At 49.8% G+C, this 27,703-nt stretch overlaps 11 protein-coding genes across 11 annotated transcripts; 9 read left to right on the plus strand and 2 right to left on the minus strand.

Annotated features, from left to right (window-relative positions):
* Positions 1-255: 255 nt before the first annotated feature.
* N7525_011049 (uncharacterized protein) lies at positions 256-1,758 on the plus strand (the record flags this gene model as incomplete). Its single annotated transcript, XM_061215324.1, has 1 exon — positions 256-1,758. The coding sequence occupies one exon, from the start codon at positions 256-258 to the stop codon at positions 1,756-1,758; it is 1,503 nt and encodes a 500-aa protein (XP_061067836.1).
* A 292-nt stretch (positions 1,759-2,050) lies between these two features.
* On the plus strand, positions 2,051-5,499 carry N7525_011050 (MDR/SDR family oxidoreductase; the record flags this gene model as incomplete). The annotated part of the gene is made up of 5 exons (XM_002560713.2): positions 2,051-2,682; positions 2,721-3,978; positions 4,025-4,609; positions 4,660-4,968; positions 5,017-5,499. 5 exons carry the CDS (start codon positions 2,051-2,053, stop codon positions 5,497-5,499), a joined length of 3,267 nt encoding a protein of 1,088 aa, XP_002560759.2.
* A 450-nt stretch (positions 5,500-5,949) lies between these two features.
* Positions 5,950-7,139, minus strand: N7525_011051 (Zn(II)2Cys6 transcription factor domain-containing protein; the record flags this gene model as incomplete). The annotated part of the gene is made up of 2 exons (XM_061215325.1): positions 5,950-6,999; positions 7,074-7,139. 2 exons carry the CDS (start codon positions 7,137-7,139, stop codon positions 5,950-5,952), a joined length of 1,116 nt encoding a protein of 371 aa, XP_061067837.1.
* A 215-nt stretch (positions 7,140-7,354) lies between these two features.
* Positions 7,355-8,053, plus strand: N7525_011052 (RTA1 domain-containing protein; the record flags this gene model as incomplete). Its single annotated transcript, XM_061215326.1, has 1 exon — positions 7,355-8,053. One exon carries the CDS (start codon positions 7,355-7,357, stop codon positions 8,051-8,053), a length of 699 nt encoding a protein of 232 aa, XP_061067838.1.
* A 2,470-nt stretch (positions 8,054-10,523) lies between these two features.
* Positions 10,524-12,815, plus strand: N7525_011053 (DNA-directed DNA polymerase IV; the record flags this gene model as incomplete). Its single annotated transcript, XM_061215327.1, has 4 exons — positions 10,524-10,911; positions 10,962-11,134; positions 11,182-11,583; positions 11,637-12,815. The coding sequence occupies 4 exons, from the start codon at positions 10,524-10,526 to the stop codon at positions 12,813-12,815; spliced, it is 2,142 nt and encodes a 713-aa protein (XP_061067839.1).
* A 942-nt stretch (positions 12,816-13,757) lies between these two features.
* Positions 13,758-16,273, plus strand: N7525_011054 (uncharacterized protein; the record flags this gene model as incomplete). The annotated part of the gene is made up of 7 exons (XM_002560710.1): positions 13,758-14,259; positions 14,312-14,814; positions 14,884-14,995; positions 15,048-15,412; positions 15,462-15,851; positions 15,904-16,093; positions 16,167-16,273. The coding sequence occupies 7 exons, from the start codon at positions 13,758-13,760 to the stop codon at positions 16,271-16,273; spliced, it is 2,169 nt and encodes a 722-aa protein (XP_002560756.1).
* A 775-nt stretch (positions 16,274-17,048) lies between these two features.
* On the plus strand, positions 17,049-17,933 carry N7525_011055 (uncharacterized protein; the record flags this gene model as incomplete). Its single annotated transcript, XM_002560709.1, has 4 exons — positions 17,049-17,199; positions 17,283-17,311; positions 17,367-17,504; positions 17,568-17,933. 4 exons carry the CDS (start codon positions 17,049-17,051, stop codon positions 17,931-17,933), a joined length of 684 nt encoding a protein of 227 aa, XP_002560755.1.
* Positions 17,934-18,499: 566 nt separating this feature from the next.
* On the plus strand, positions 18,500-20,643 carry N7525_011056 (uncharacterized protein; the record flags this gene model as incomplete). Its single annotated transcript, XM_002560708.2, has 2 exons — positions 18,500-18,875; positions 18,935-20,643. 2 exons carry the CDS (start codon positions 18,500-18,502, stop codon positions 20,641-20,643), a joined length of 2,085 nt encoding a protein of 694 aa, XP_002560754.1.
* An 817-nt stretch (positions 20,644-21,460) lies between these two features.
* Positions 21,461-24,048, plus strand: N7525_011057 (uncharacterized protein; the record flags this gene model as incomplete). The annotated part of the gene is made up of 3 exons (XM_061215328.1): positions 21,461-22,078; positions 22,144-23,515; positions 23,570-24,048. The coding sequence occupies 3 exons, from the start codon at positions 21,461-21,463 to the stop codon at positions 24,046-24,048; spliced, it is 2,469 nt and encodes an 822-aa protein (XP_061067840.1).
* An 817-nt stretch (positions 24,049-24,865) lies between these two features.
* On the plus strand, positions 24,866-25,308 carry N7525_011058 (uncharacterized protein; the record flags this gene model as incomplete). Its single annotated transcript, XM_002560706.1, has 2 exons — positions 24,866-25,116; positions 25,185-25,308. The coding sequence occupies 2 exons, from the start codon at positions 24,866-24,868 to the stop codon at positions 25,306-25,308; spliced, it is 375 nt and encodes a 124-aa protein (XP_002560752.1).
* Positions 25,309-25,876: 568 nt separating this feature from the next.
* Positions 25,877-27,473, minus strand: N7525_011059 (uncharacterized protein; the record flags this gene model as incomplete). Its single annotated transcript, XM_002560705.2, has 2 exons — positions 25,877-27,297; positions 27,362-27,473. 2 exons carry the CDS (start codon positions 27,471-27,473, stop codon positions 25,877-25,879), a joined length of 1,533 nt encoding a protein of 510 aa, XP_002560751.2.
* Positions 27,474-27,703: the final 230 nt, after the last annotated feature.

Below are 27,703 nucleotides of genomic sequence, written 5' to 3' on the forward strand. Positions count from 1 at the left end.
CTAAGTCCAGTGGTTCGTGGATCATACATGTTAAATACATATCATTTGTAATTTTTATTTAGATAGATAATTTTACCAGTACGCTCGCCGTACACCTGATTCCTCACAGGGACGAGAGAGCTCAGATGGAACCTATGGTAAAAAGTGGGCCCCATAGTCCTAACTGAGGTTGTGAGGTGGTAGGTATATTGGCAAGTTCTCGAGGCAGGGGTGACCGAAAGGAGCGTGGACAACATTTGATTACGTCAGGTTGACATGTCGACAAGAGTGCTGTCGACGGATGACAGGACCGTCCGCGGCAATCAATTCGCAGCCTACTGTGCAGATCACCCCAATTTTCGAATTTCACCTGAAATAGCAAGTTTTCTTTCCCAATTTGAAGTTCGTCGGCCTGAGGCGACAACACAACGCAGGACTAGATCGACGGGGTCAACGCAACAGCTCTATCCTCCAGAGTGGGTGGTGGATGTCTCACTAGTACGCAAAGAGCTTAAGCAGTTCTACGACACTTACAAATCATCCGAACTCAAAGCCAAGAAGGGGAGTGACGCGGCTATAGATGAATCTCTTCCTTGGAGCTTCGACGAAGACAACAACGTTTACGATAGATCAGTGAAAGTCATCAATTTGAACGCTGCAACCGACGAGTCCGCACAGCCTGAAAAAATGACACCTGGAAATAACTGTGACACTGATACCGAGGATGAAGTTGACCCGGATGATCAAATGATCGCCGAAGGACGTGTAAAGGACGAGGCTCTACTTACGCAAAATGGGTTTGATCCTATCTTCATAGAAGGAAAATACCCGGGAGAAATCCCCGCCGCAATCGCCGAGTATCTGCCAGAAGACCAGAGCAAACCATCCTGGCAGATGGTTGGGTCCAACCGGAGCATTTTCTGGATTTTCGGGTACAATGATGTCGTCGATGTTATCGACGATCCCGCCTGCCTTCTCGACGACGAAATAGTCGGCGTGCCCAACGGAGTTCACCCAGTGTCTTTCCTGTTTGCTCGCTATGCCAGCGAGGATAAGGTACCCCGGCCCCTTCTTCAAAAGTACTTTGACAGCTGGGCCCCTGCTCCTACCACGGCTTTCGTCATGCCGGTCTTCGACATACCGCCTCTGGCCTCCGATGAACCAACTAACCACCAAATCCGCGACCTATACCCTCTTGGCCGAACCCGCCACTTTCCAAGTCACCTTCTATGCTTACGTGTGAAGTCCAATAAAAGGCCGGAGAAGACTCGTGATATGGTTCAGGAAAAGTTGCGTGACGTCTTTGATTTTGAAAACGATGATCTTTGGTTTCGAGGGGTGAACCTGAAGTCGCTGATGCTGTCGATGTCATTCTTTGTTCCCGTCATATCGACTTCACATTCTGACAACGAGTTCGGCCCGGGGATTTACGCCACCAATGACTTCGGCGAAGGATCCAAATATGCCCAGCCGCAAGGAGCTGTCATGGTCTTCAAAAATCCTGATTTCAGAGACCTTTTCGTGTGGGAACCTGCAAAGGATGAATGGAACCGTCTGACGGCGACGTGGCTTGATATCCAAAAAGGGAATCTGAAAGTATCTGACTCCCACAATGATGCCGATGTCATCAAAGGGCCGATGTCGTCGGACCAACATGAAGCCCGCAAGCATGGCCGTTATCCATCGCAGGGCGAAATCACCCAAATTACTTGCGTGAACTATGATAGCTGCAGGGCCCTCGCTAAGTCGTTAGTTGCAATTATCTATTTCTACCGATAGCTGCTCGAAGTGAAAGTCAATCAAGGCAATGCGAGATGTGGGATACAGTTTTGGTCCCAGTTTCTAACAACAACTGCAAATCGAGTCTACTGCTGGTCGGCGGTCGAACCGAGCCACTCTTTGTTGCAACCACAATCCAAAACACCGCAGTCTGTGTATCCAATGTGTGAGGCCACTACCTAATGGGGCTACGCCTAGTCACTATGCTTAGTCATGTCATGATATTATCTTCTATAGCTACTACAGAGCAATACGATCATCTTTGCCACCACCAGCCTTATTCCGTAACACAATGTATCCCGTGAGCATTGATTCTTGCTTCCAGGCGGGCGCATCGTCTCTCTGGTCTGGCCACCGAAGTTCCGTCGATAGCTTGATGCTGCCGGCTATGATAGACGGCCTGACCGTGATGGCGCAAACATCTTCGCCAGAGACAGGATTAGCTGTTGCAGATGCAGAGTTTACCGGTATTGGAAGGGATGATGATCCCCGCCGGTCTAAGACCAACGTCAAGGTATATGACCCAGTCAATAGGAACTTGCTCTTCCGACTTTCTGGCCTTCACTACCATTCCCTTGACGCTACCGTGGAGAGCCATGCGGCGCACACGTACACATGTTTGAAATGGCAACCTGACGTTTCTTTCCTTTCCAATAATCAACTTTCTACCTTGCTTGAGGCATCAGAGCCTGGAAGCAGCACTGCCCAGGCTGTTGCGAAGATTGGACAGGTTATCAACCTTGTTGCCCACAAGAATCCTCGATTGCGGGTCTTGGAGCTCGACTTAATTGATAAAGCCGAAAGCGTGTGGGTTGATCGCGTTAAACCCATCGCTTCTGATATTGCCACTGAGCTTGAGTACCATCTCTCGGTGCCATCGCAAACTCCGCTATCTCCGCACGGTCGAAACATGGAAGCTCGAATGTTGAGTTTGGCGTTCACGACATCGATGCGCCATTTAGTGGCATGGAGGACAAAGACACCTATGAGATCATTATTCTAAAGGCGTCTCTTTATCACCCGCCCTCGGCTCCCGATATCGAAAAGGCCCGAGATCATCTTTCCGATAGAGGCTTCCTTTGCGTCTTGTACGACACCAGTGCATTTGCAGGAAACTTATTCACACTTGGCGGATTGGAAAGCATTTCGACCACGGAATCTCCGAAGTATGCTGGCGAGCTCCAACTCGCCTACTTTGGATCTGCCGTAGCAAAAGAAACTCCAGCATCCAGGGCTCCACTCCATGTGACGCACTTCAAGTCCTCGAATGAACTTAAGTCGAAAGCCCTTACTTATCTCATGGAGAATGGGTGGGAGGTCATTGAGCATTCCTTGCCGTTCAACGATGTCCCTGAGAACGGGACTGTTGTGGTACTGGGCGAAATGCACTCTCCAGTCATGTCTCATCTGAGCGACGAACAATTCGAATCTTTCAGAAAACTCATTGAACTCGAATGTCGAATTCTCTGGGTCACACGAGGTGCGCAGATGCAGGTGACGCACCCTGAGCATGCCCTCTTTTTGGCACCGCGCGGTCGCTATATGGAGAGGACCCGACCTCTTCTAATCATGGTCTTGGACGTTGAAAATGCAGATGGGACAGCCAGTCTAGGCGCTCTTCATTCGGTATTGAAACGTCTTGTTTCTGCGGAGACGTTGGAAGATGAAGATCACGAATTTACCGAGAGAGGGGGAATGGTTTATATCAGCCGAATTGTTCCAGACAAGGCGGTTAACCAGGCCGAGAAGGACAGCGCTTTGGGCCCTGAAAGTCAAGATCAATCATTGCATGGCCACCAGTCCACCGTGAGATTGATTAGCACGCACACTGGCACCATTGGCAGTCTGCAGTATGCAGAGCAGCCCGACGAGGTATTTGGAAACCGTGACGTGGAGATTGAGGTGCATGCAGCGGCCCTCAACTTCAAGGACTTGGCGCACGCCTTGGGCTTCATTGCATCCAACGAGCGTCGTTTGGGCTTAGAATGTACCGGAATCGTCACTCGACGAGGCAATGATGCGAGGTCTGTTTCTGTTGGAGATCGTGTACTGCTCATCCGGAAGGACGGAGGTGGATTTGGCAATCGAGTCATCAGTACAGTGGAGGGTGTCCAGCGGATTCCGGATTGGATGTCATTTGAGGATGCCTCTACCCTCGGAGTTTGCTTCATGACAACTATATATAGTCTCATCGATCTGGCCAACACACAACCAGGACAGGTATGTCTCTTGCCCCAATTATTATTTACATATACTGACAATACAGACTGTTTTGATCCATGCCGGTGCAGGAGGTGTCGGATTGGCGGCTATCCAAATCTGTCGCTACCTGCAAGCCGAGATATACGTGACCGTTGGTTCAGAGGAGAAGCGCCGCTTCCTCAGAACGGAATACGGTATCCCAGAAGACCGCATGTTCTCCTCGGGGTCGATATCATTTGCTACGGATCTCATGCGGGCCACCAATGGCCGCGGCGCTGATGTGATCCTGAACTCGTTAACGGGTGATATGCTGCACGAGTCCTGGCGCTGCCTGGCGCCCAATGGAAACTTCATTGAGATTGGCAAGAAGGATCTCCTTGATCGGAATAGCATCTCGTTGGCACCATTCAGCCACAATGCTTCATACCGGTCATTCGACCTGTCACTCAAGGCGGTCTCCTTGCCCACATTCGACCGCTTGTTGAAGCAGATTTTCGCCTTTGTCAACGATGGTATTACCAAGCCCCTTCCCATCTGTAAGACATTCTCCTTTGGCGATATTGCAGATGCCTTCCGCTACATGCGAGATGGAAAGCATATTGGCAAGATCGTCGTGTCGGATGAGAACCGCGATGATGTTCGAGTACCTGTACGTCCATCCACCCCACACTCGCTGCTGAGACCGGACTAATAATCCAGATCATTCCCGCCATTCCCGTCCTGAAGCTGAGAGATGACGTTTCATACCTTATTGCCGGCGGGTTCAAGGGCCTGTGTGGAAGTCTCGCCCTCTACCTATCCCGCGTCGGGGCCAAGAATATCGCGGTCATGTCCCGTAGTGGATACGATGATCCTGCTTCTCAAAGTATCATCTACCATCTCAAGGCAATGAGAACACACGTAGACCTGATTCGAGGCGACATCACCGATATCGAAGACGTGCGACGAGCCTTCGCCTCTACCAAGAAGCCGGTCGGCGGAATTATCCAAGGTGCGATGGTTTTGCGAGTAAGTCTGCGCCTAAGTACAGACCTATTGCTGGACTAACGAAGCTAGGACAAAATGTTCTCCAGGATGACGCCGGATGAGTTCCGGATGCCCATCGATCCCAAGGTAGTCGGAACCTGGAACCTGCACAACCTGGCCATAGAGCACAACCTCAAACTGGACTTCTTCACTCTCCTGTCCAGTGTGAGTGGTGTCGTTGGTCAAAGGGCCCAAGCCAACTACAGTGCTGGTAACGTCTTCCAGGACTCGTTTGCAGTCTACCGACATTCCCTTGGTCTCCCAGCATGCTCTGTGAATTTGGGAGTGATTGAGGATGTAGGATACTTCACAGACCGCGACAATCTCAGTCGTAGATTGGAATCGCAGGGCTGGACACCCATAAATGAAGCTCTCTTGCACAAAATCCTACGCTTTTCGATTCTCCAACAGACAGGATCGCCGATCAACCCCGATACCGTCTCATTACGGGTATCCCCGTCCCTCTCGTTCCCACTGCGCCTATGCAACCAGTCCACCGGTGGAGCGCATTGAGGCCGACGGCCGCAGCAACCGGTGCTGTAGGAGGCAACAGCCAAGAGAGCCACTTGGCCGCACTTAAGAATGCAGCGGCTGCCCCCAGTGAAAGCGTGGACCACCCGGCCTTCTAACATCAGCCGTGGAGGTTGTAGATGCAGTTTTGATGCGCAGTCTTGGTTTGAAGACCCCGTTGGAAGTAAGCCGGCCATTAGCCAGCTACGGAATCGATTCCCTGGTCGCAGTTGAATTGCGAAATTGGACCCGGTCGGAACTTGGTATTGAGACCAGCGCGTTGGATATCGTGGGGGCCAAGACCTTGGTGTCGCTTTGCGAGCTGATTCTCAAGAGATTGCTAGCATAGTCAGCTGCTGGTCACATCTAAGCGACCCAGGAATTCTCGGATTCCAAGACTTAGCCTAGTTGAACAAGATAGGTACTCCGCCAATTTGATTTATTATCTATTTATTATATTCCGACCATTTGCTGCGGCCATTGCAGTGCCGATTTCCACTTCTCATTGTGGTCCTTCAGCTCAGTCAATAACTCAGCGACTAGTGCCTTCCCGCAGCCCTTAGCCCACCAAAAGCTGGCTTCTAATTCATTTAACAGAACTGCCCAATTCATGAGGATCAACAACTGGAATGGCTGCCGTTCGCGTAGTCCATGCACAAATTCCCTCTTGACGTAGGTGAGCCAAGCCAAGATAGGTGCAGGATGCGGCGCATTGGTGAATTTAGCAAAGGAGTCTTCTAGGGAGTCGATAGCTTCCTGGTTAATGCTATTTTGTGCTGAATCTGTGCTTTCGATCGGGCCATTCAGCATTCGCAGTTGCGCGATAGCATTTGCCACGTCTGGATCCAGGGTGGTATTCTCTCTCCAGTCGTATTTGAAGAAGATGCTTGCCTGTCGCCATGGTTTGCTAATTTGTGAGATCTTACTTGCCCCCTGCAGCAGTTCAAAAACAGTCATCATTGTTTCGATCATGCTGAAGGATTCACCGCGATGCTGAGCGTTCAGCCGAGGCAGTGCTATGCCAATGATAGTAACGATCGCTGACTGGGCAAATACGGCGTCGCAGTTAAGAGGGGTGAGGTGGGCCAAAGCCTCTCTGAAGGGAGCAAATGCAAGTTCATTACACTGCAGTGCGGTGTCTAGGTAAGATAGAACTTGTTCTGGGTCTGCGTTGGTGGCTGCCATGTGGAGCGCGGCGATGGAAAAGATGCCATGTAAGAGAAATTCATGTTCGAAAGCAAGCTTGGGGATGAGGACCTGCCAGCCCTCTATGTCAGAGTGGTCGCCGCATATGCTTTTATAAGTTTCGGTTGAGAATTTGTGCATCAGCAGCAGATGTTGGGCATGGTACTTTGGTGATATGAAAGCTGGCTTGGCCGGTGGTTTCGGCTCTGGCTTCAAAGAGGTCTCAGTTGGGGAATATCTTCGAGGACAGGGTGTGCTATAGACGCAGGGTAGCTCCCGAGCTGTACATGCACTACATAGGGGCCGTGTCTCGTCACACTGGTGTTGTCAGTATTTGGTCTGCCCAGCCCTGGAGATGGGAGATGGGAGACGTCGGACAGATATGGACCCACCTTGACACGCCGCTCCTTGCATTGATTGCATCCATTTCTGGACTTCTTGTGAAATCGACGATGCATGATTTGATCTCGGACTCCGTAGATATGGTTGGTGTTGGATGGGAGAGTTGGGGAGCGGGGAACGATAAACGATAAACGATAAACGACAAACGACAAACGATACAAGCCAACCTTGGAAGATCAACAAAGGATTAGTGGCACATATCAGCCCTGGAGGGCTCTTAGGAGCAGATTTTCTTCTGCTTTTTTATTTTGTATATTCACCACTCTTCAAAATGTCGACTATTTGCACAGAAATTACCTCCCAATGCCCTGTCGAAGCAACTACATACGGCTACTATCCCAACCTTGGCGGCAACATCTTTTTCACAATTTATTTCGGCCTCCTTGGAGTTTGTCAACTAGGCCTCGGGATATACACGCGAACATGGACTTTCCTCGCAGCTCTTGGTATTGGGACACTCATGGAAGCCGCCGGATATGTGGGACGAATCCTCATGCACGACAATCCATGGTCAACGTCTGGGTTTCGACTACAGATCTTCTGCCTGATTCTCGCTCCGACATTCATTGCCGCTGGAATATATCTTACCCTCAAGCACATAATAATATATATTGGACCACAATACTCGCGCATGAACCCGAAACTTTTCACCTGGGTATTCATTGGGTCTGATGTCGGATCCATTGTTTTGCAAGCAGCTGGCGGAGGAGTGGCCAATGCAGCGGGGACCGACCAAGCCATGATCAATACGGGAAATAATATCATCATTGCTGGGATTGCCTTCCAGGTTGCCACAATGTCGGTGTGTGGGTTACTAGCGTCGGACTTCTTCATTGCATCAAGGAAGCATCTGCGCGAAGGTTTCCAAGGAGAAGCCGCGACTGAGAAGCCACAACAAAGAATGTGGTTGGTATTGGTTGCAGAGATTGGGGCCTATACCACAGTTCTCATTCGTTGTATTTACCGGTGAGCTAGTCCATTTCCATATAACACATGAAGTTATCACTAACTATATCTAGTCTTCCTGAGATGGCAGGTGGATGGGGGAACAAATTGATGCGGAACGAAATGGAGTTCTTAGTTCTTGATGGAATGTATGTCGAACACCGAGCCCTCTCTCATATGCACCGCTGACATCCACAGGATGATTGCTCTGGCCTGTCTGGTATTTACCGTCGTCCACCCTGGACTATATCTGCACACAATGAGAACAGGACGGAGCCGTCCGTAATTTCAATCTGATGCATGGCTTGCTTTACTATTCAGAGAGTTCGGTTTTAATGCGTCTCTGGATATTCTCTCAAGTTATTAATATTTGCACGCTTTGTGGCGTATCGTGCCGTTATCATTCACGGGCCCCATTTATGACGATTCTCTTGTGAATTAATAGAAATTATTTTGTGGAATAGCCAGAAACCCTATGCAGATCACCATATTTCTGACAGAAACTGTATCTAAGAGCTGACGATGATTCAGGGTGCCATTTATACCTTGAAATGGACTCAGAACGGCTGCTGGAGCTCTCTACCATTCTTATCTTCTCTCTAGAAAAGCATTTCCATATGAGGCGGTGCCTTCCCTTTTAGTCAAAACTAGTCACCGACCTCAGCTCCTTCGTCGTCTTCAGCCACTGGGCCACTGGGAAAGTATAAACCCCCCCCCCCCCCCCCCCCCTCCCCGCCGCAAATATTTCTTTCTTCTTCTTCTCTCTTCCTTCCTCACACCCTCACACCTCTCCAGGTCCACATTGCACATCGTGGTCCTTCAGCTCCAGGTGATGGGTCTTTGCTGCGGCTCAGTTAAGGCTGTGAATGGCACAAAGCGTGTATACGCCTTGACACCGAACGGCAATATTCGGATTCCTTAGGTGCTTGGTTATGACCGCTGCGGATACAGACTGTACTTTCCTGTTCTCTCCACTGTCCATCACGAGAGCTGAACCATACCTGAGGTATGTCTCTTCCCTTTGTGTTTGTCTATTCTTTTCTTTCTTCACTCTGAACAAGACTTGCACCTTTATGTGGTGTTCAGGATAAGTAGCCATCGTGAAATCCGGTCTTAGAATACGCGTTGAAAGAGTAGTTTGCAGTGGCTTAGAATATTCCTCTTTACATGGCGTAGCGCACGACCGTACAACTCCCTTCTCTAGGAACTCTAGGTACCTTTCACTAAAGACAGCAAAGCCCGATATATCCCTCGTATCTTTAACGATACGGAACTAGTTATAGGACTCTTTCGGTATAGATGGCAAGATGGGGCAATTGACTGGGCTACCGCTATAAGGCGGGTGCTTGTTTAAGATAAGGGACCTAGAGCGTCACTCGCTCGGCATTTCTAGTATATGTGTGACGTGCTAGGTCTACAAGCAAAGTATGAAGCTAAAATAAGAGAATGTAACTATTTAAGATACTAAAGACGGGGGAAAGAAGTGTCAGCCGGAATTACTCCCTTCCCGTATATTTAGTCTTTTACTTTCTCTGTATAATAGCCACTTTAGGTATTTAGGTATCACTTACCTAGCTACCTAGGTAGGTATTAGCACTACTTATATAAGCCTAATATAGGTTAAATAGCTAAGTAGATCCTACTCTTTATAAATCACACTCGCTTTACTTTTCTATCCCCTTATATGGTAGTAGTATTAGTTCACTATAGTACCCTTCCAAGGTTCTCTCGTTCATCATATAGTTTATCACCTAATTTTCGCCGACCGAAAGAACCGGGGTAGTTCCGCGCTTTTTAAAGAGAAGGTTCGCTATTTCTCGCACTATAGACGTGAAGAAAGGGTTAAACGGGGTATTTTAAAAGGGCGCGGAATCTCACGAATTAAAGAGATCTCTTTATTTTAATAAGCTTCGATAGCTTAAGATCCTACTCCCTCTCTCTATTGAATCTTTAGCGGATTGGAACTGAATTGGTGGCATGGTGGATAGATGAATTGACTAAGTGATGGACGCATTTTTGGTGGGGTGGCCAGCTCGCTAGTAGATTTATTACGTTGCTAATTCCAGTATCTTGCCTAGTGTCGCTAGGAGTGAGATCGGTCTCCATGCTTTTGCAATGGTGTAATTTTCTTTATTCGTTTTTTTAAGCGGTATGATCTTCGCATGTCTCCACTGTCTTGGCAACGAGCCTTCTGCCAGCGACGCCTGGAATAGTTCAAGGACCCTGTACTTGACCGTGGGCCACGTCATCTTCCAAACTATCGCCGGCAGGCCGTCCTCTCCCGGCGCCTTCCACTGCAAGAAGCTGTCGTTCTACCTCCTCCAGGGTCACCCAAAGTGGCCCAAGGAAGTTTTCGGACCATTACCCTTCCTTTTTCCTGACGAACATTATACGAGACATCCCACGGATGTACCACGGTGACTCCAGGCACCTATATAATGACCCATCTCTGGCCCAGGCACCCGCCCCTCTATTGTAAACCGGACTAGCCTACTATGAAGGACCTGTTTCCGACTAAAAAGAGCTTTTTCGCAGCTATTGACCTGCTGGATGACTCGGATAATCAAGATGAAGAGGATAAGAGCTGGGGGAGTCTCCTAACTTTTGCAGACAAAGAACCTGAAAAACCCAAGCCAAATATAATCGCTCTTTCCTCGGAGCGTAATCCACCTCGCGCAGATTCGGACACTATATCTTCGTGTGACCTTCAAAGCGAGAGAAGCAGTCCGCTCGCTGTCTCCAGACCTGCTCCTGCGAACCGCCCTTGGACGACTGGAACTATGCCTACCATCAAGAGCGGAGGGCCTCCTCAAAAGAAAAGAAAGACCAATAGTGCTAAGATAATCCCAGTTGACCAGCAGATCTTCAAGGGATTGATCTTCTGTAAGTACTCTAGATTTGTATAGCCTACTCTCACTGAACTCTTATTTCAGTCTTCTTCCCAAACAATGACATATCTCCCTTCCGACGATTGCGCATTCAACGAGCGCAAGATTATGGTGCACGATGGAGTCGAAATTGGGCCACCGATGTCACTCATGTGATTATGGACAAAGGCTTGCTATCGAGCGATCTCCTTACTTACCTCAAACTCGAATCTTTGCCAGTCAGTTCATCCGTGCGACATTCAGACTTCAGTGTTAACTCTTGCAGACAAGTGTTGCTCTTGTCAACGAATCCTATCCATCGGAATGCATCCAATTTCGTTCAGTGCTTGATACCGCACACCTCCGCTTTCGTGTCAGTGGAACCCCAACCACCGCCGAAAAAGAGAAGTCTCCAGTGGCAGAACCATCACCTCCTGGTTCTCTTCCATTGAAACCATCACGACGGGACAAGAACCAGTCCCCAGAATGTTCTTTGTCTCTAGTCGAGGAACCGACGCCAAACCCCTTGCCAAAAGATTCACCAGAAACCGTACCCGAAAGCGTGCCTCACCCCGTCACATCCGAACCGGTCCATGAAACTGCAACTGAAGAAACGTCTAAAAGAGGAAACTGGGAGCGGGATGCACTGGATGATATAATAGATGAGGCTAAGGCCACAAGTCATCTGGTAAGCCCACTTCTTTGTCAGTGAAAGCTCACACAACTGATCCTTATAACCAGCCTCTGGATCCAGTCGAGTTTCCAGTCGGGGAATCCGCTGCTGATGTCTCTGATATCGAGACATCTAGCTCAGAGGAAGAGTCAACTTCGAAGACACGAAAAACATATGCCGGAGAAGGCAAAGCCAAGGATAACCCTGACTGGACCAAAGGTTTCGCCTGCATGCAGAAGTTCGACCCGGACACGAAACTTGACAACCCAAATAACAGGACCATCGAAGTATTACAGCAAATGCTGGAATACTATACCCAGACTGCAGACCAGTGGCGGGTTATGGCATACCGCAAAGCCATCAACGCTTTGCGGAAGCAACCAAACAAGATTGCCACACGAGCACAGGCTCGGGCCATCCCTGGTATTGGAGAGCGGCTGGCTGACAAAATCGAAGAAATTGTCTTGACCAACCGCCTCCGTCGTCTTGAAAATGCCAACCATACCCCAGAGGACTTGATAATTAAGGAATTTCTCGGCGTCTATGGTGCTGGTCTTCCCCAGGCCTCCAAATGGGTCGCGCAGGGCTACAGGTCTCTCAAGGATCTATTAGAAAGGGCTCCATTGACTAAGCAGCAGCGTATCGGGGTGGAACGTCACAGCGACTTCGCGCAACGAATCCCGCGCAAGGAGGTTGAAGCCCACGGTGCGATCGTGCGAAAGGCGGTGCAGGCTGTGGACAGGGATATGCAGGTGATCATCGGGGGCTCTTACCGCCGCGGGGCACTCACCTGTGGGGACGTGGACTGTCTGATCACCAAACCTGGTGCCACGCTGGAACAAATCCGCACCATGATGCTCGGTCTGGTTGTTCCCAGATTGTTCAATAGTGGCTTTCTGCAGGCCAGCCTGGCCATCTCGTCGCACCAGGATGGATCTAAGTGGCACGGCGCATCATCCCTGCCTGGCACCACCCTATGGCGAAGGATCGATTTGTTGTTCGTTCCTGATGCTGAGATCGGGGCGGCATTGATATACTTCACGGGGAATGATATATTCAACCGGAGCATGAGATTGCTGGCACGCAAGAAAGGCATGTGCTTGAACCAAAAGGGCCTTTATGCGGATGTGCTCCGGAACAAACAAGTGAAACTGAATGGGGGCCGGCTGCTTGAGGGCCGGGATGAGCGTCGGATTTTTGCTCTGTTGGGTGTGCCCTGGCGGCCTCCCGAGCACCGGATTTGTTGAGAAGGTTCCCACGGCATGAGGTAGTCACGGTTTCATCCGCGGTATCAGAGCTGTGTAAGCTGCGGTGACAAAATTATTCTTGTTGTTGTCAGCACTGCCTACATACAATATGGGGTCTCCGGGAGGAAGGACCGAGATATGCCTAGGTAGGTAGTCACAGGAATGACGATATCTGCGGATTGGCGGTTTTCCTACATGTAGGGATAGTGTGTATACTAATTATTTGTATTGCTGTGTATCGACTAGATACAGACTGTTAATCTCCAAAAAAAAAAGAAATGAAAAAGAAATGATACATGCATAATTGCCCATACATAGAGTTTCCATACATAGAGAGAGCAGAGAGAGAGAGAGACAGATTCAGAGAGGCAAGTCACAGTGGCACAAAGTGACTAAGAATTCCTCTCCCTCCAATACTCACTTTTCCTCTTCATCAACCCCATCCCGTAAAACTCATCCTTTTTCCCTCGTCTCATTTCCAAGTTGATATTGAGACATTCTTTTTCTTTTCATCACCGCCTTTCTCCTACCGCCTTGAAGACATCACCGCCTTTCGTGCGGTGAAGCCTCCATCGCGTGTCCCTCCCCTTGCGACTCCCAGACCGCCCTCTACTGCCCTGGGTTTTGCCCGCACATCGTTGATTCAATCATCTTGAGATTTCGTATTTCTGTTCCATTTCGAGTCTCTCTGAGGCTACTGGTCCTATCGAGGTGCACGGCCTGGGCCTCCCAGTCCTCAGTGACTGTGTGTGTGATTCTTCTTCCGTATCCCACATTCCACGTTTCTAATTCGAGTCCACAGACGTATCAGCTTGGCGGGACACACTGTCAATTCTGAGCGAACGACACGTCGATACCTCCTGGTTCAGTGTTTATTGTCATTAGACTGCTAATTGACACGTGAAAAGCCTTTCAAAAACACGTCAACAGCCACCCGCCACAATGGGTCGCAAACCCAACCAACTCATCCTCGAGTTCTTCCACCGGGGCCCCAAGCTGGAAGACGCGAGTAATCGCTACCAACATACCTGCAAAGCTTGCGGCGAGGTGTTTCCAAAGGGTCGCATTGACAGCCTTACGAACCACCTGGTGAAAAAATGTCAGGCGATTCCCCTACGCGACCGTCAACGCGTGTTGTTGCGACTTCACGAACTCCCCGACTTGACCGACGGTGACTCGAATAAAGATTCTCCCTCTGGAAGTAAAGGAAAGTCTGCCGATGGTGGATTTCCCAACCGACAGAATTTCGACGGTCTCAACGTGTTGGCCGAAGCCTCGCGGCAAGTGGGCGCCTCGGACGTGACCAAGCGTGGACCTGGTTACACTCAGTCTGTGACAGCTGGAGGCAAGACCGTGATTGTTGACCCTGCGCTCGAAGCAGAGGGATTCCAGGGACATTCACAAGGGCCTGACTCCAAGGCCGAGGGTACGGCGAATGCCGAGGGTATGTTTTTCTTTTGTCACTGTTACACACTTACACTACTAACAATTTGCAGGGACACCCCAATCATCCAACGCCCCTAGTATTCCTGCCCTACCAAGCCACACTCCAGGCGAACACCCTGCGTCCATGTCCCCGCCCCTCGGCGATGCGTCCATGTCGCCTGAATCTACGTCTAATGCGCGCCAGTCACAACTGTCGATGATTGCAGCCTCCGCCAATGAGATGGTTCCTCAAGGAATGTCAATTGACAGTGACTCTGACATGAAGATGAACCAGTGGAATCAGCAGCTGTCCACACATGAGCAACTTCTTTTCGACAGCCTGCAAGAACATGATCCCTCGTTGACTGCTGCTACTCAGCGTGCGGCATCTTACCCCCGCCCTATTGCGATGAACCCAAATACCCAGGCAAAAGGATTTGTGAACGAGTTCGGTAACTCAACCAAGCCGATGAAGCCCAAGGTGCGGGGCCGTTTCACTGCAGAACGACGCCGTGAAGTTCAAGACGTGCGGAAGAAGGGTGCATGCCTTCGTTGCCGAATGCTAAAGAAGCCTGTAAGTGTTTTTGTATTTTTGTATATGCGGATATGAGAGATGAGTAAACATTACTGACAATGTGAATAGTGCTCTGGCGATACCCCTTGCACAACTTGCGCTAGCGTGGAGAGTGCTCGTCTATGGAAGCACCCGTGCCTGCGCACCCGCCTTTCCGATGAGTTTGAGCTCTACAATGCGAGTATGTTGTTCGTGTTCTGCTCTTTTCGAATACATACTGACTCAGACTCTAGATCTCAACTCTACACTTGCCTATCATGATACTAACAGCATCAAAAACCAAATCAAGTTCGAACACTACTCTGGTCGCATTGAAGTTACTCACTTCGAGGAGAGCAATTCTTTCATGACTTTCAGTGGACTGCAAGGTCACCGCACTTCAGTGTCTGCACTTGACCCCCAGTTGCAAGCCCTTGGAGATGACCAGTTCGCTGGACCCTCGCAAGAAGTCTACCTCCTGGACGCAGACTCGGATGACATTCCAAGCAAGTTGGAAATGTACATCAAGAAAAACGCCTCTTACTTCTACGAGCGAGAGACCTCGCCTTTCATGAAGCCCACTTTGCTGCTTGCTGCCGAACTCAACCAGGGAAAGAAGGTATGTTATTTAACATTGAATGTGAAGACGTATATTAACATGGCTACAGGATATCCTTCTGGAACGTGTGTTGGAGCTGTGGGTCGCGACCCATATTCTCGTCGACACAGAACTCACCTGGAAAACTTACTACAACCCTACTTTGCCTCCGAATTCATTGCACTCCCTTTCTCAGCCATCGGATGAGGGTCGTCTCCCCATTGAGGAGGTCTCTGACCCAGAATCGTACGGACTTCTCTGCAGTCAGTTGCGCGCCGCTATGGAGAAGCGTGCCTCCCAGCTGAGCAAGTTTGTCATCAATGATCTGGAACGTCGACTCCTCCAGCGCCAGAAGTGTGGCTGGTTTGATACTTTCATTGTCGCTATCATCCTCCTGAACTGCGTCGATCGCACCTGCTGGCTGTTCCGTTCATGGGACAACGAGAACTTTTCTCAGCGCGTAAGTGGCTGTCTACTCATTCATGATGATCTCTCACTAACAATCCATCCAGTGGCCCCTCGACAAGCGTCCTCCCTATTACTTCAACCAGTCTGACCGCTTCGCCGATATCCTGGAGATGCTCTTGCGCATGCGCCACATTCCTCCCAAGGCCACTTTCCGTCCGGACAATGGTATCCTGAAGGCAGTCGACGGTAGCGACGAGCACGCCATCCGCTGGTTTGATATGATTCAGATTACCCGTACGTCACATCCCATTGTATCATTGTTTACGCATATGTGAAGTTCCTTGACTAACATTCCTGTTCTACGCAGCCTACTTCATCGAAGAGCGCAAGAACGCCGTCTTCGACCCATCCGACTCTCGCTCCCTGGATTGCCACCACAGTGCCAGTCTCCTTGAGCCTAACAATGCCACTTAGCTTCTCACAACAACAACAAAAGAAAAAGAAAAAGAAAAAGAAAAAGAAAAAAAGGCGAAAACAGCAAAACTTCGAGAAAAAAAAAAGAGGAACCAACAACATGTCCGAGTCATCTTTTTTCGTCCTTTGCGTTGTCAGTGTAGGTCAATTGCTGGTGAAACTTGCCATTACGAAAGCGATAGCGAAATGCATGGCATCAGTCCAAGCCTCGATTTGGCTTCTGAATTGAGGCTGGTCTTGGGTCTGATTTGCTTATGGAGTTTGTTTGCAGGTGGATCTTTTTTCGAGCGAACTGCGATGGAAAATATCAGAGGAATCCATGCATGGATGTGGAATGTTCTGATCTTTCTAATTGGGTGTTCGTGGGTGTTGAAGGGTGCGCTTTTTTTTGTTTCTGATATATGTAGCTTTAAAGGTTTATTCATTAGGCTTGAATGTATGAAGTAAATGTTATTCCTGTCTTTGTATAAGTGGAAGTAGTGTGCGTTTATATAGAACGATGTAGTGCCTAAGTATGTAGTATATCAGTTTCTGGTGGAGGTTAGACATATAAGTCGATTGGGTCAGGGCAGATAATATATTCTATAATATATTTCACTCTATTCTATTCTATATTCCTTTCTATATTCCATTCTAGTATTGGCGGATTCTTCGACTTTTATCTCATTCTTGGATGACGTAGGCTCAAGAATCGGATGATGGGGCACTTCCCACCAGGGAGGGACCCTTTCACAGGGGAAATCCCCGGAATCCCCCAGACTTGACTTCCTCAACCATGCCTCCATTTCGCAACTTTCTTGGACGGAAGTCCCAACCCAATGGGGATACCACTGCCTTGGACGACAACCATCTCTCTCCAAATCAACGTCCTGCGCCCATACCGATCCGCAATAGCCACGATGAACCCACCGAGTACAAATTGAGTGGTATGTTCGAATCCCCGCACTGCTGCGACTGTTGTGACTGCTGTGGCGACTTCCTCTCTTGTAGTACTAACCTCGGTCCCCAGTGGTCAACGACAGCGGTGTCTATCTTCCGGTATAGGCTGGGTGTGATCGGGAAAATGTGATACACCAGCTAATTACTGCGACAGCCTTCTCCTCCAGAACGACCGAGTTTCTGGCGCCGATACCCGGGCTCCAGCAAATCCGTCAACCACCGAGATCTAGTTGATGACAATGAGCCTTTCTCCATTTCTCGCGAGTCCTTTGACTCTTATCGCCGATCATTTGTATGCCCCCGCGAACCCGAACTGATCCGCGTGAACCCAACTGACATTAATTTTCCAACATAGGATATATCTGCCCGCTCACCCATCATCCATCCCGATGCTGCTCCGTCTCGAACTTCTCTTGACTCTCGATTCTCCCGATTAACCCCGTCGGTGACTCAATGCAATAGCCTCAGCAAGTCTGAAATCATGGAGGAAGAAACCTTCGAAGAAGTAGGATTAAATGACGAGGCGAAACCTAAGAAGAAGGGGTTTCTCTCCAGATTTGGTGACTCTGGTAACGATGCGCAAACATCCGGGCCCAAGTCGTCGACCTCGTCCTTCGGCTTCCATATTCCCGGCCGGAAGCGCGGCCAGAGTGGCGGCGGATCAGAACTGGCATCTGTGAAAGTAGCCCCCTCTGCACCTGCGCCCACTGATGAGACATGAAGCAATGAGTGATGAGATATGTTTAATGCGTTGATTCTCTCAGCGGCGTTTCGCGTTTGTTTCGGGTGATATAAGCCACACTTGTTCAAGGAGTAATATACCGTGGGGCTTGGTCGATGACACTAGGAGTCATCTTGTCCATGCAGAGTCTAGGTGGCTCATGTCGCTTATTAGCATACTGTATACATCTGTTGCCATTGAGTTGCGACTCGGGCCATCTGTGCTTTGTTCAGAGACAATGTCCTACATTTTATTCTCATAGGGCTTCCATAGAAACCTGCCCTTAGACCTCCATATATCAGCCAGTCTTATTCTATGTAAGAATTCAATAGAAATATCCATTTTAATGCGTTGCTAGGCCTGCTGGAAGTCACAGTCCATCTCAGGGCTATGTTATATCTTATCAATGCAAACTATGCAAACAGCCGGCAAAAAAACTTCCTCCGCCTGCGATCCAAAAAAAATTATCCACCAGGACATCGAGCAGTCTCCGCTCGCAAAGACCCAAGTTTTATTCCTTTTTTCAATCGGAGATACCCTACAGCCTACGGAAATTATCTTTCATAATGGCTGGATTGAAGCGCGCTGTTGACGGCAGCGAGGAGCGCAATGGCAAGCGGAGCAAGACTAAGGAAGCCTCCACATCGAAGTCCAAGTCCGTGAAGTCGAGCTCTTCGTCTAAGAAGGACTCCAAGAAGGATTTCAAATCCACCAAGAGCGACAAGAAGCCCTCGAAGAAGGTTCAGAAGGAAGAATCCGAGGATGACGATGACTTCGACATTGACGATGTCTCGGACGAAGATATTGATGCCCTGGACGCCCTTTCAGACGATGAAGAGATGCCCGATGTGAGCGATGAGGAGGAGAAGCAAGTGTCAGACAAGAAGTCCGATGCGGATGACGAAGACCAACAAGAGGCCCCAAAGAAGGCTAACCCCAACAGTAAGTTTCAGTTCTGCCCTCCTTGACGGTGCCCCATCTAATCGTTGTTGCGCATTTAGACAACAACTCTCGCGAATCCCACATCAAGCAAAAAGCACTCCAGCAGGAGCGCAAAGCCGCGAAGCCTAATGCCGATACCGTCGCTCGCTCCAAGAAGTTGTGGGAGCAGTTGCGCCGCAAGTCCCACGTGCCTCTGGAGCAGAGAAAGAAGCTCGTCAAGGAGCTGTTTGAGATCATCACTAACCGCGTCCGTGACTTCGTGTTCAAGCACGACTCGGTGCGCGTCATCCAGACTGCTCTCAAGTATGGAAACCTCGAGCAGCGCAAGCTGATCGCGCATGAGTTGAAGGGCACTTACAAGGAGCTGGCGCAAAGTCGATACGCTAAGTTCTTGGTTGGAAAGTTGATTGTCCACGGAGACGATGAGACCCGCGATTTGATTATCCCAGAGTTCTACGGCCATGTCAAACGTCTCATTCGCCACCCCGAGGGCTCATGGATTCTTGACGACATATACCGCACAGTTGCAACCAAGGCACAGAAGGACAGACTCCTCCGCGAGTGGTACGGTCCCGAGTTTGTCATTTTCCAAGATGAGAACGACACCACTTCCGATCTCCGTAAGATCATCGAAGCCCACCCCGAGAAGCGTGGGCCGATCATGAACTACTTGCGCGAGCTGATTAACCTGCTTGTGCAGAAGAAGAGCACTGGTTTCACCATGCTCCACGATGCTATGTTGCAATATTTCCTCTGCACAAAACCCGGCAGCAACGAAGCGAGCGAGTTTATCGAGCTGCTCAAGGGTGACGAAGAAGGTGACTTGGTCAAGAACTTGGCTTTCACCAAGTCCGGCTCCCGCCTGATGTGTCTGTCCCTCGCATACTCCAACGCTAAAGACCGAAAGCTGCTTCTACGATTCTTCCGCGACACCGTTAAGGTTATGGCCGGCGACATCTACGGTCACCAGGTTATCCTTGCTGCGTACGAGGTCATTGATGACACGAAACTCTGCGCCAAGTCCTTCTTCCCCGAGCTTTTGAACCAAAACGACGGCGAAGAGGCCCGCAACGAGGAGCTCTGCTACCAGGTCAACGACCTGACCGCACGTATCGCCGTGCTATACCCCTTCGTCGGCGAACGCGTCAAGTGGCTCCTTCCCGAGGTCGACAACCCGGTCCTTGAAGAAGTCCGCGACGTCCGCAAAGAAACCTCCAAGAAAGACCCGGCCATACGCCGCCAGGAACTCGTCAAGGCTGCGTCGCCGACGCTGCTCGAATTCATCGCTGCCCGCGCCTCAACTCTCCTCGAGACGACCTTCGGTTGTCAGTTCCTCGCCGAGGTGCTCTTCGCAGCCGACGGCGACAAGACCGCCGCTCTCGCAGCCGTGGCCGAGGCCGCCAAGTCGCACACTGAAGCCCGTGATACCGCACACGTGGGACGTCTTCTCAAGTCTCTTGTGCAGGGTGGGCGCTTCAACCCGGCCACCAAGTCCATTGAGAAGGTGGAACCTGCGTTGAACTTCCACGCTGCGCTGTACGAGCAGATCAAGGATGAGGTCATGGACTGGGCGACGGGGGCTAACCCCTTCGTGATTGTCGCGCTGGCTGAGTCGGAGGACTTTGAGAAGAAGAGCGAGCTGCTCAAGACCCTGAAGAAGAACAAGAAGGCGCTGGAGCAGGCCTCGGCGTCCGTCGTGGAGAAGGATGGACAGAAGAAGCCCACCCCGACTAGCAGTGGTGCGAAACTGTTGCTTTCGAAGATCTAGATATAAGCGTTTCTACGGGATTATAGCATGTGTAATTACGTTGTATACAAAAAAAGCCTACCTTTATTTTTTTCCAATATTTTCCAATATTTTTCATATTTTTTTCACCATTTTCTTCTCTTTTCTCCTCGAATGGACGTTGAGATGTCCCTGAAATTACATTCTCCAGAGATGTGGAACTCATACTCACATGGCCGATCTCAGGGGTTCGTCCATTGTTTTGACTATGTTGTTATAACGAAGGAATCTCGGAGATATTCAGCTGTAACTATATTCAGGCAATAAAAAGGTCTCATATATCTTCACTGCAATAATGCATCTTTTACGGAGTATACATCACATTCAAGGGCCATGTCTCTCTGACTATTCGTATTAACTCGAACGGTCGAGACAATCCCAATTAAAGAAAGAAATTACGGAGTCGATAGACATTTACCTTTGTAATCTTATTATAGAAAGCTTATTGTTCTTGAGGTGTAGGAGAATATTGATCTGATCTATCTACTGCTATTTGATACCTAGTTAATACTACTTAAAATCTACCATTGACAATTGCAACGGTAGTCGAGGCCTAATTCCCTACATATTTACATTTGTACCCTGTACGGAGTAAGAGATAGCAAATTGGGAATATCTTCACATCCACAGATCCCAATAAGGCAATGATCAGGGCACGCTAAACTGTCTAAGGGGAGAAACTAACTGTGGCGGTACCCAACCCGTCCACGTTGATTCTGCGACTTCAACCCTTTCTCTCTGCTTCTACCCATTCTGCAACGGAAAACCCCCAGGCCCCAGGGCCTGAGAGAGAGAAAACATGCCCTCACTCACTCTAACAGACCCGGACATGATCCTGCCGTATGAAGGCGAACGCGAATCCCAAACTCCCTCCCCACCGCGAATCGCCTACTTGTCGCATCTCAATTCCCGCCAACCAGACCACAATGCCTCTATGTCGGCACCCAGACAGAAGAAAAATTTTTCCCGTCACGCCTGGACACACGACGATGTGAGTGTCAGCCGCCGTCTCTCGGATATTGGCGAGGAGCTCTCGCCAGATAGATCGGAGGGCTTCGGCGATTCGGATGAACATGAGCTGGCCAGCTCACCGCTACTGCATGAGCGCGACAATCAGAACAAGGATAATGCTGCGTGGAGTAGCTCCAATTCCACAATTAGTGCGGGGAGCAGACGCGCTTCCGCTTCTAGAGATGTATCCGAGGCGCATAACGGACGCGACGAATCCCCCGTCCACCCCGAGGTCGCGAGAGCGCAAGCTACCGCGGTCGTTGGAACCGGGGCTTCCTCTGTACCGGCTAGTAGCGCTGTGGCGTCTGCGGCTGCAGAGGGCAAGGGGCCCGGGGAGGAGTTTTCCTCGGCGATACTGAGTAGCGAGGCGGAGAGGATTCTGGAGAATGCGAAGAAACGGTTAAATGTAGGTTGATATCCTGCGCGCCACAGGTTGGCTGGGCAGTAATACTAACGTGTTTTGTTCCTCAGCTTATGGAAAACAATCTCACTCGAGCTCGGTCGACGACGCCGCGCACGACCGCCTCGCCCTCGCCCTCGCCCTCGAATTCCGGCTATATCCAGCCGATGGGTATGCACCAGCCTGTGGGCGGACTGTATCGGTCGATTTCACGCACGGATCCTAAGAACTCTTCGCTTCGACGGCAGTCGCTTATTGCATCGCAGGATACGACGAATAATCGTCATTCGAGAGTGCACTCTGAGACAAATTTTCCGTCTGATTCGAGCTTCTCCAATGATAAGCGCATCTCCCGCTCTGTCAGTGCGATGGGCGCGAGCACTTCGTCCAGTCTTCATACGGATGATCGGTCGTTCCACTATGCACCTACGAGAGCGTATCTGACGCACCGGTCATCGGTTTCCTCTATGCAGCCCCCGAGACTTGCGCATGAGCAGGAGCACCACGACCAGCCCGCGCAGTCACCTGTCTCTGCCGGAGGCAGTTCGTCGGACTCGCCACAAGGCTTGGGCAATTCCGAGGAGGAATCGAAATCCAGCTCGGAGGGTTTCAGTCCAGTCTACAGTTCCTTTGGTCCCCCTAGCCGCGCGCAGTCACAACTGCAGGTGCGAGATCTCCAGTACCAGATGAAGGGGCTTCATATTAAGATCTCTTCTCTGAAGGTGAAGAATCAGGAGGATAATCTTCGCCGACGCAGCTTGCAAAGCTTGCGAACGCCCAGCCCATTGACGGCCGCCGATCACTGGTATGCGAATGCGCTGGAGCTCAGAGATGGCCAGGGCAGTCGTGGCTCCAACCCCCGACGTAACGCCAGCTCTGAAAATATCCGGCGTGCCTCGAATGATGCGGCGGAAGATCGACACAGGTCCGATGAGCATGCCGCTGGGCATAAATCCAAACGCGCCGGGAATTGGCAAGGCAATGAGCCTGCGGACTACGCCGATGACCAATCTGTTGCCGAGACCATGTACGAAGATGCTGAAGAAGGTGATTTCGATGAGGACATTGACCGCGAGGCTCTGAATGAGATCTTACGCGAACCGCTTGACGATGATTTCGAGAATGACATGGAAGCCTTCCCCGACGTGCCATCGCACACGGATGCGACTCCGCACGAGATGCGCGAGGATGCGTTCGACTATGAGCATTTCATCTTACATAGCGCACTGGGCAACTACACCCAGCAACTCCGTCGGGTGAGCAACAGCTCGAACGGATCAGTCGAGACAACCCGGCCCCCATACACAGCACGGCATTCCCGTACCAACAGCAATATGTCCGACTCGACAGTGGCGACCTTCGCAACTGCAACCGAAGGTGAGCGTCCCGACGACGAGGACGACATTGACAGCGTGATGTACTGGGACCGACGGTTCAACCATGGTGCGTTCCCGCGATCCATTTCCCCTGGCATTTCCGACACTAATACTTGGACAGAGCTGCGACACGGACATAGCCATGGCCATGGCCATTCCCAGTCACATGCTCATGGTCACCCGCACAGCCACAGCTACCAACCAAGTCCAATCCAAGAGCTTGAGGCTGAAGGTGATCGCTCTGAAACACCCCGCGGACCACGACACGAAAGCGACACCAACCAAGTGGACCCGAACAACCTCTCCCCTCAGAAACTTACTGGCCGCTCATCCTCAGCTACAGCTGGTTCCGCAACCCCAACCTCCCTTGTCTCATCCCTCGTCTCAACCGTGCGTGCGGCATCCAGCACCCCCAGTGTCGGTGGCATCAACGATGATGACACACAGATGCTGGAAGCACTGTTCGCCAGCCTGGGTAATGTTTGTAAGGATCTGCAGGACATTACGACCTCCCCGGATCCAGATGTGAAAGCTGCGCGTGTGCTGCGGCGTCGTCTGGATGCGGCGCGGAGAGTGCTGGATGGAGAGCTTGATGCTTGATTTGATCTTGCTATCTTTTCTCATTTCATCGCTGCATAGTGGATTATGCCATATACCATGATTTATCCCTGATTTGAGCGGGATTGACGTTCTTTTGTTTCTTTACTTGTTTCTCTTTGGCCATATTATCATGATACCCAGTGCCTTTTTCTTTTTCTTTTTCTATTTCTATTTCTTTATCTGTTGACTGTGATTTATTTATTTATTGTACCTAGGTTATCTAGAGACTCTAGAATATAGGAATAATCTAATTAAATGTCATGATCAATGTATGTTTTGAATGCGATCTCAATACGTTAAATGAAGGTCCAACCAACAATCATAATATTTCTCGTTAAGTCCCCTCTTCTGTTGGCTTAATTTCCCCCTTAAAACGAACAGACTGTGTTCTGAACTCTCCTCTCTCACCTCTCCTCTTTCATCTCTCTTCATCATCAGTATACATCCATCTCCAAAGTCACCCCCCTTTCTGCCCCGCGATCTCCTAATCGGGACACTGATCGCCGAAACGATAAGCAGAGCCTGTCGCGCCCTCCATACACACGCCACTGTCAACAAATAGTAAGCGCCTGAACTACATACAAAAAAGAGAGCATACTAATAAACCCCAGAAGAAAACACTCTATCTCTAAGCGTCGCAGCCAGAGAAACAGCATAAAAGTCCAAGTGGGAGAAAGCAAAACAACCCCCCCAAAAAAAAAGAACAGCCAAACTGAACAATCCATCCCCCCAAACACCAAGCCCCAAAAAAAGAAAATCCAACACGGACCTTCGCAAAAACCTATTGCGCACTCTGCACACTCAGAAATCCTCCGCGATGAGCATGAGCGTGAGCGCAAACACCAGACCACAAGCCGGCGCACCGGCGTCGCCCGCCTCGCGCCGTCTCCTCATCTTCCAGGAGACGTGCAACCCGCAGAACGTCGCAGAGATTGTGTACATCCCCGTCAACAAGCTGGGGTTACCTATTTGTGGTGATGGGCCTGAGTTGCCTTCTATTCTGCTGTTGCCGTTGCGGGTGCTGAGGGTGTTTACGGATATCTTTAACCAGCCGAAGTATAAGGGGTGGTATGTGTGATTTTGTTTCTTTTTCTTCACTGTTTTCAATGTAACATGTGCTAATTTAATCGATCTAGGGCTGTTGTCTCGGCTGGTCCTTACCGTGATGTCTCAGAAGAAGGGAAATTCTATGCTGTGCTCTTGGAGCAGACGCAGAATACTGTGCATGCATCGCATGAGACTCATATGGGGACACCTTGATCTTGTGTTTATGCGTGTTGATTTGTTATTTGTATATTTTTATGCTATCATTAGTTCGATTTATGGATGTCAAATAAGACATGGCAATATGATTTTATTGAATGAGATCAAAACAATAAAAATGAAGTGAAAAAAAATAGTAGTCGTCTCACCAAATTGCCAACTTCCCTGTAACAGGACGGTGTCATCTGGCGACGCCATCCCGGGGTGGAAATGTCTCTGCAGAATTGCTTCCCTCAAGGGTCATTTCCATTGCTTAGTGGCCTCCAGCGTCGTGGATTACTCGCACGAGTGAAAATGCCAACCCCGGGATTCGTACCAGGCACCTTTCCTGCTGGCCTTGCGACCGAAGCAAGGTAATCGGCATGGCGGCGAGTCTTCCACTGGGTTATCCATGACAGATTATTATTTCTTTGCTTGTTTTATAATAAGTCCTAATCTCTTAATTAATATACTATAACTTTATGCCCAACTATATTCAACCATTCATATCTCCATTTTATACAGTTCCCGAACCAATATACATATTAAATACATCTATCTTCACACATGTCTAGCCACCTCCCACTCATTCCTCAAATCGTCCCGTATCAATGTCTGCCTGTTTAGGCTTCACAAATCCCGGCCTGAAAACAACCTTGTGACCAATATATAGAACTGCAAACAGCATGAGACTGAGGTAGTTGATGAAGAAGTCGGTAACACTGAACTTCGGGATGAATGCAGTGAAACCCTGAGTAATGATGATAAGGATGTTGAAGAACAAGCCATACCACGAGAAAAAGGGCTGCCAGGGAGCCTTATATGGAAGAGTGTCGCGCGGAATCCCTTGTGCAGCCAAGGCTTTCATAAATGCGAGATGGCAAATATTCAGAGATGCCCAGGTAATAAAACCTGCCAAGCCAGCAATCTGCATCAGCCAGTTAAAGACCGTAGCTCCGGCATTTGAGACATTCAGGAAGCCCAACAGGCCAAAAAGAGCTGTAAACCCAACACTTGCATAGGGCACGCCGTGTTTGGTTGTCTTTAAGAAAAACCGAGGACCGAAGCCCTCGTGAGCCAAACCAACTAGAATCCGACTCCCGCTATAGACGTTCGAATTGGCAGCGGAAAGGACCACAGTAAGCAGGACAGCGTTGATGATACTGGGTAGGACATTGACACCAGCGCGTTTCGCAGCAATGACGAACGGGGACGCATCCGCATTCGTACCGCTGTCATCAGAGGTGAGACGTTTATCGTCAGACGGCACGACGATGCCGACGAAGAAAATCGTAAAGACAAAGAAAAACACGATCCGAAAGAAGGTTTTCCGAATCGCAGACGGGATGTTCCTGCGAGGGTTTTCCGTTTCACCCGCTGCAATACCGACCAGCTCGGTACCTTGGTACGAAAACCCGGCTTTGATCAGAATGGCCCAAAACCCGACGAATTTCGCCAGAGCGTCCTGTCCAGAATCCTCGATCAGATAAGCGCGGAATGGGCCCGGATGCACCCAGTATCTGAATCCCAGGTACCCCTCCCTGCCAACGCCAGCATTGATGCAAATAGCGAAGATCATAAACCCGACAACGGTGATGATTTTGATACTCGAAAGCCAGAACTCGACTTCACCGTAGCAGCTGACAGGGAACATGTTCAAGATTATAATAACAACCCAGAACACAGCAATGAATATCGCCATTGGGATCGCGTCGTCCCAATATTGAATGATCAGCCCAGTGGCAGTCAGTTCCAGGGCAAATGTCGAGGCCCATGAAAACCAGTAGATCCAGCCCATTGCAAAGCCTAGACTAGGATCGACTAGGCGCGTCGCATATGTGGCGAAGGCTCCTGCGATCGGTAGGTAGGTGGCTACCTCACCCAAGGCTATCATGACTGAATACACGATTGATCCAATGAAGGTGAATGCAATCAGGGCGCCGACAGGGCCTGCGGTAGCAATGGCACTCCCACTACCGATGAACAGACCTGTGCCTATGGCACCTCCTGTAGAAAGATAAGAAAATGAATATACATACGAACAGGATTGCGTATAGCTCGAGGTTCTTACCCATTGCGATCATCTGTAGATGTCGGCTTTTGAGCCTTCGCTGCAAATCCGGCAGCTTGTGTGACGTGCCATGGCTGTGTTTCTCTGGACTCTCTTCAATGTCGCCGGCCATTGAGTATCTGATTGAGTTCTGAGTTTGCTAGAAGCAAATCAAAAGTGGCAGAGCCGCTTTTGGAAATCTTCAAATCCCAAATTTGATTGTCTAGCCTCTGATTGGTTGAAAATTGAAACTGGGCCCTAAGCACGTGAGATTAATGCCTTGGTGCCTCGGTGACCCACTTGCCGGTGTTGTACGTGTGTACCCGCGAAGGTCTTGTGAAGGCTCTGATACGCGATGTAGGG

Source organism: Penicillium rubens (genome assembly GCF_028828025.1).
Source record: "Penicillium rubens strain IBT 27055 chromosome Unknown utg000004l_segment0_segment0, whole genome shotgun sequence".
In the NCBI taxonomy this organism is placed as follows: domain Eukaryota; kingdom Fungi; phylum Ascomycota; class Eurotiomycetes; order Eurotiales; family Aspergillaceae; genus Penicillium; species Penicillium rubens.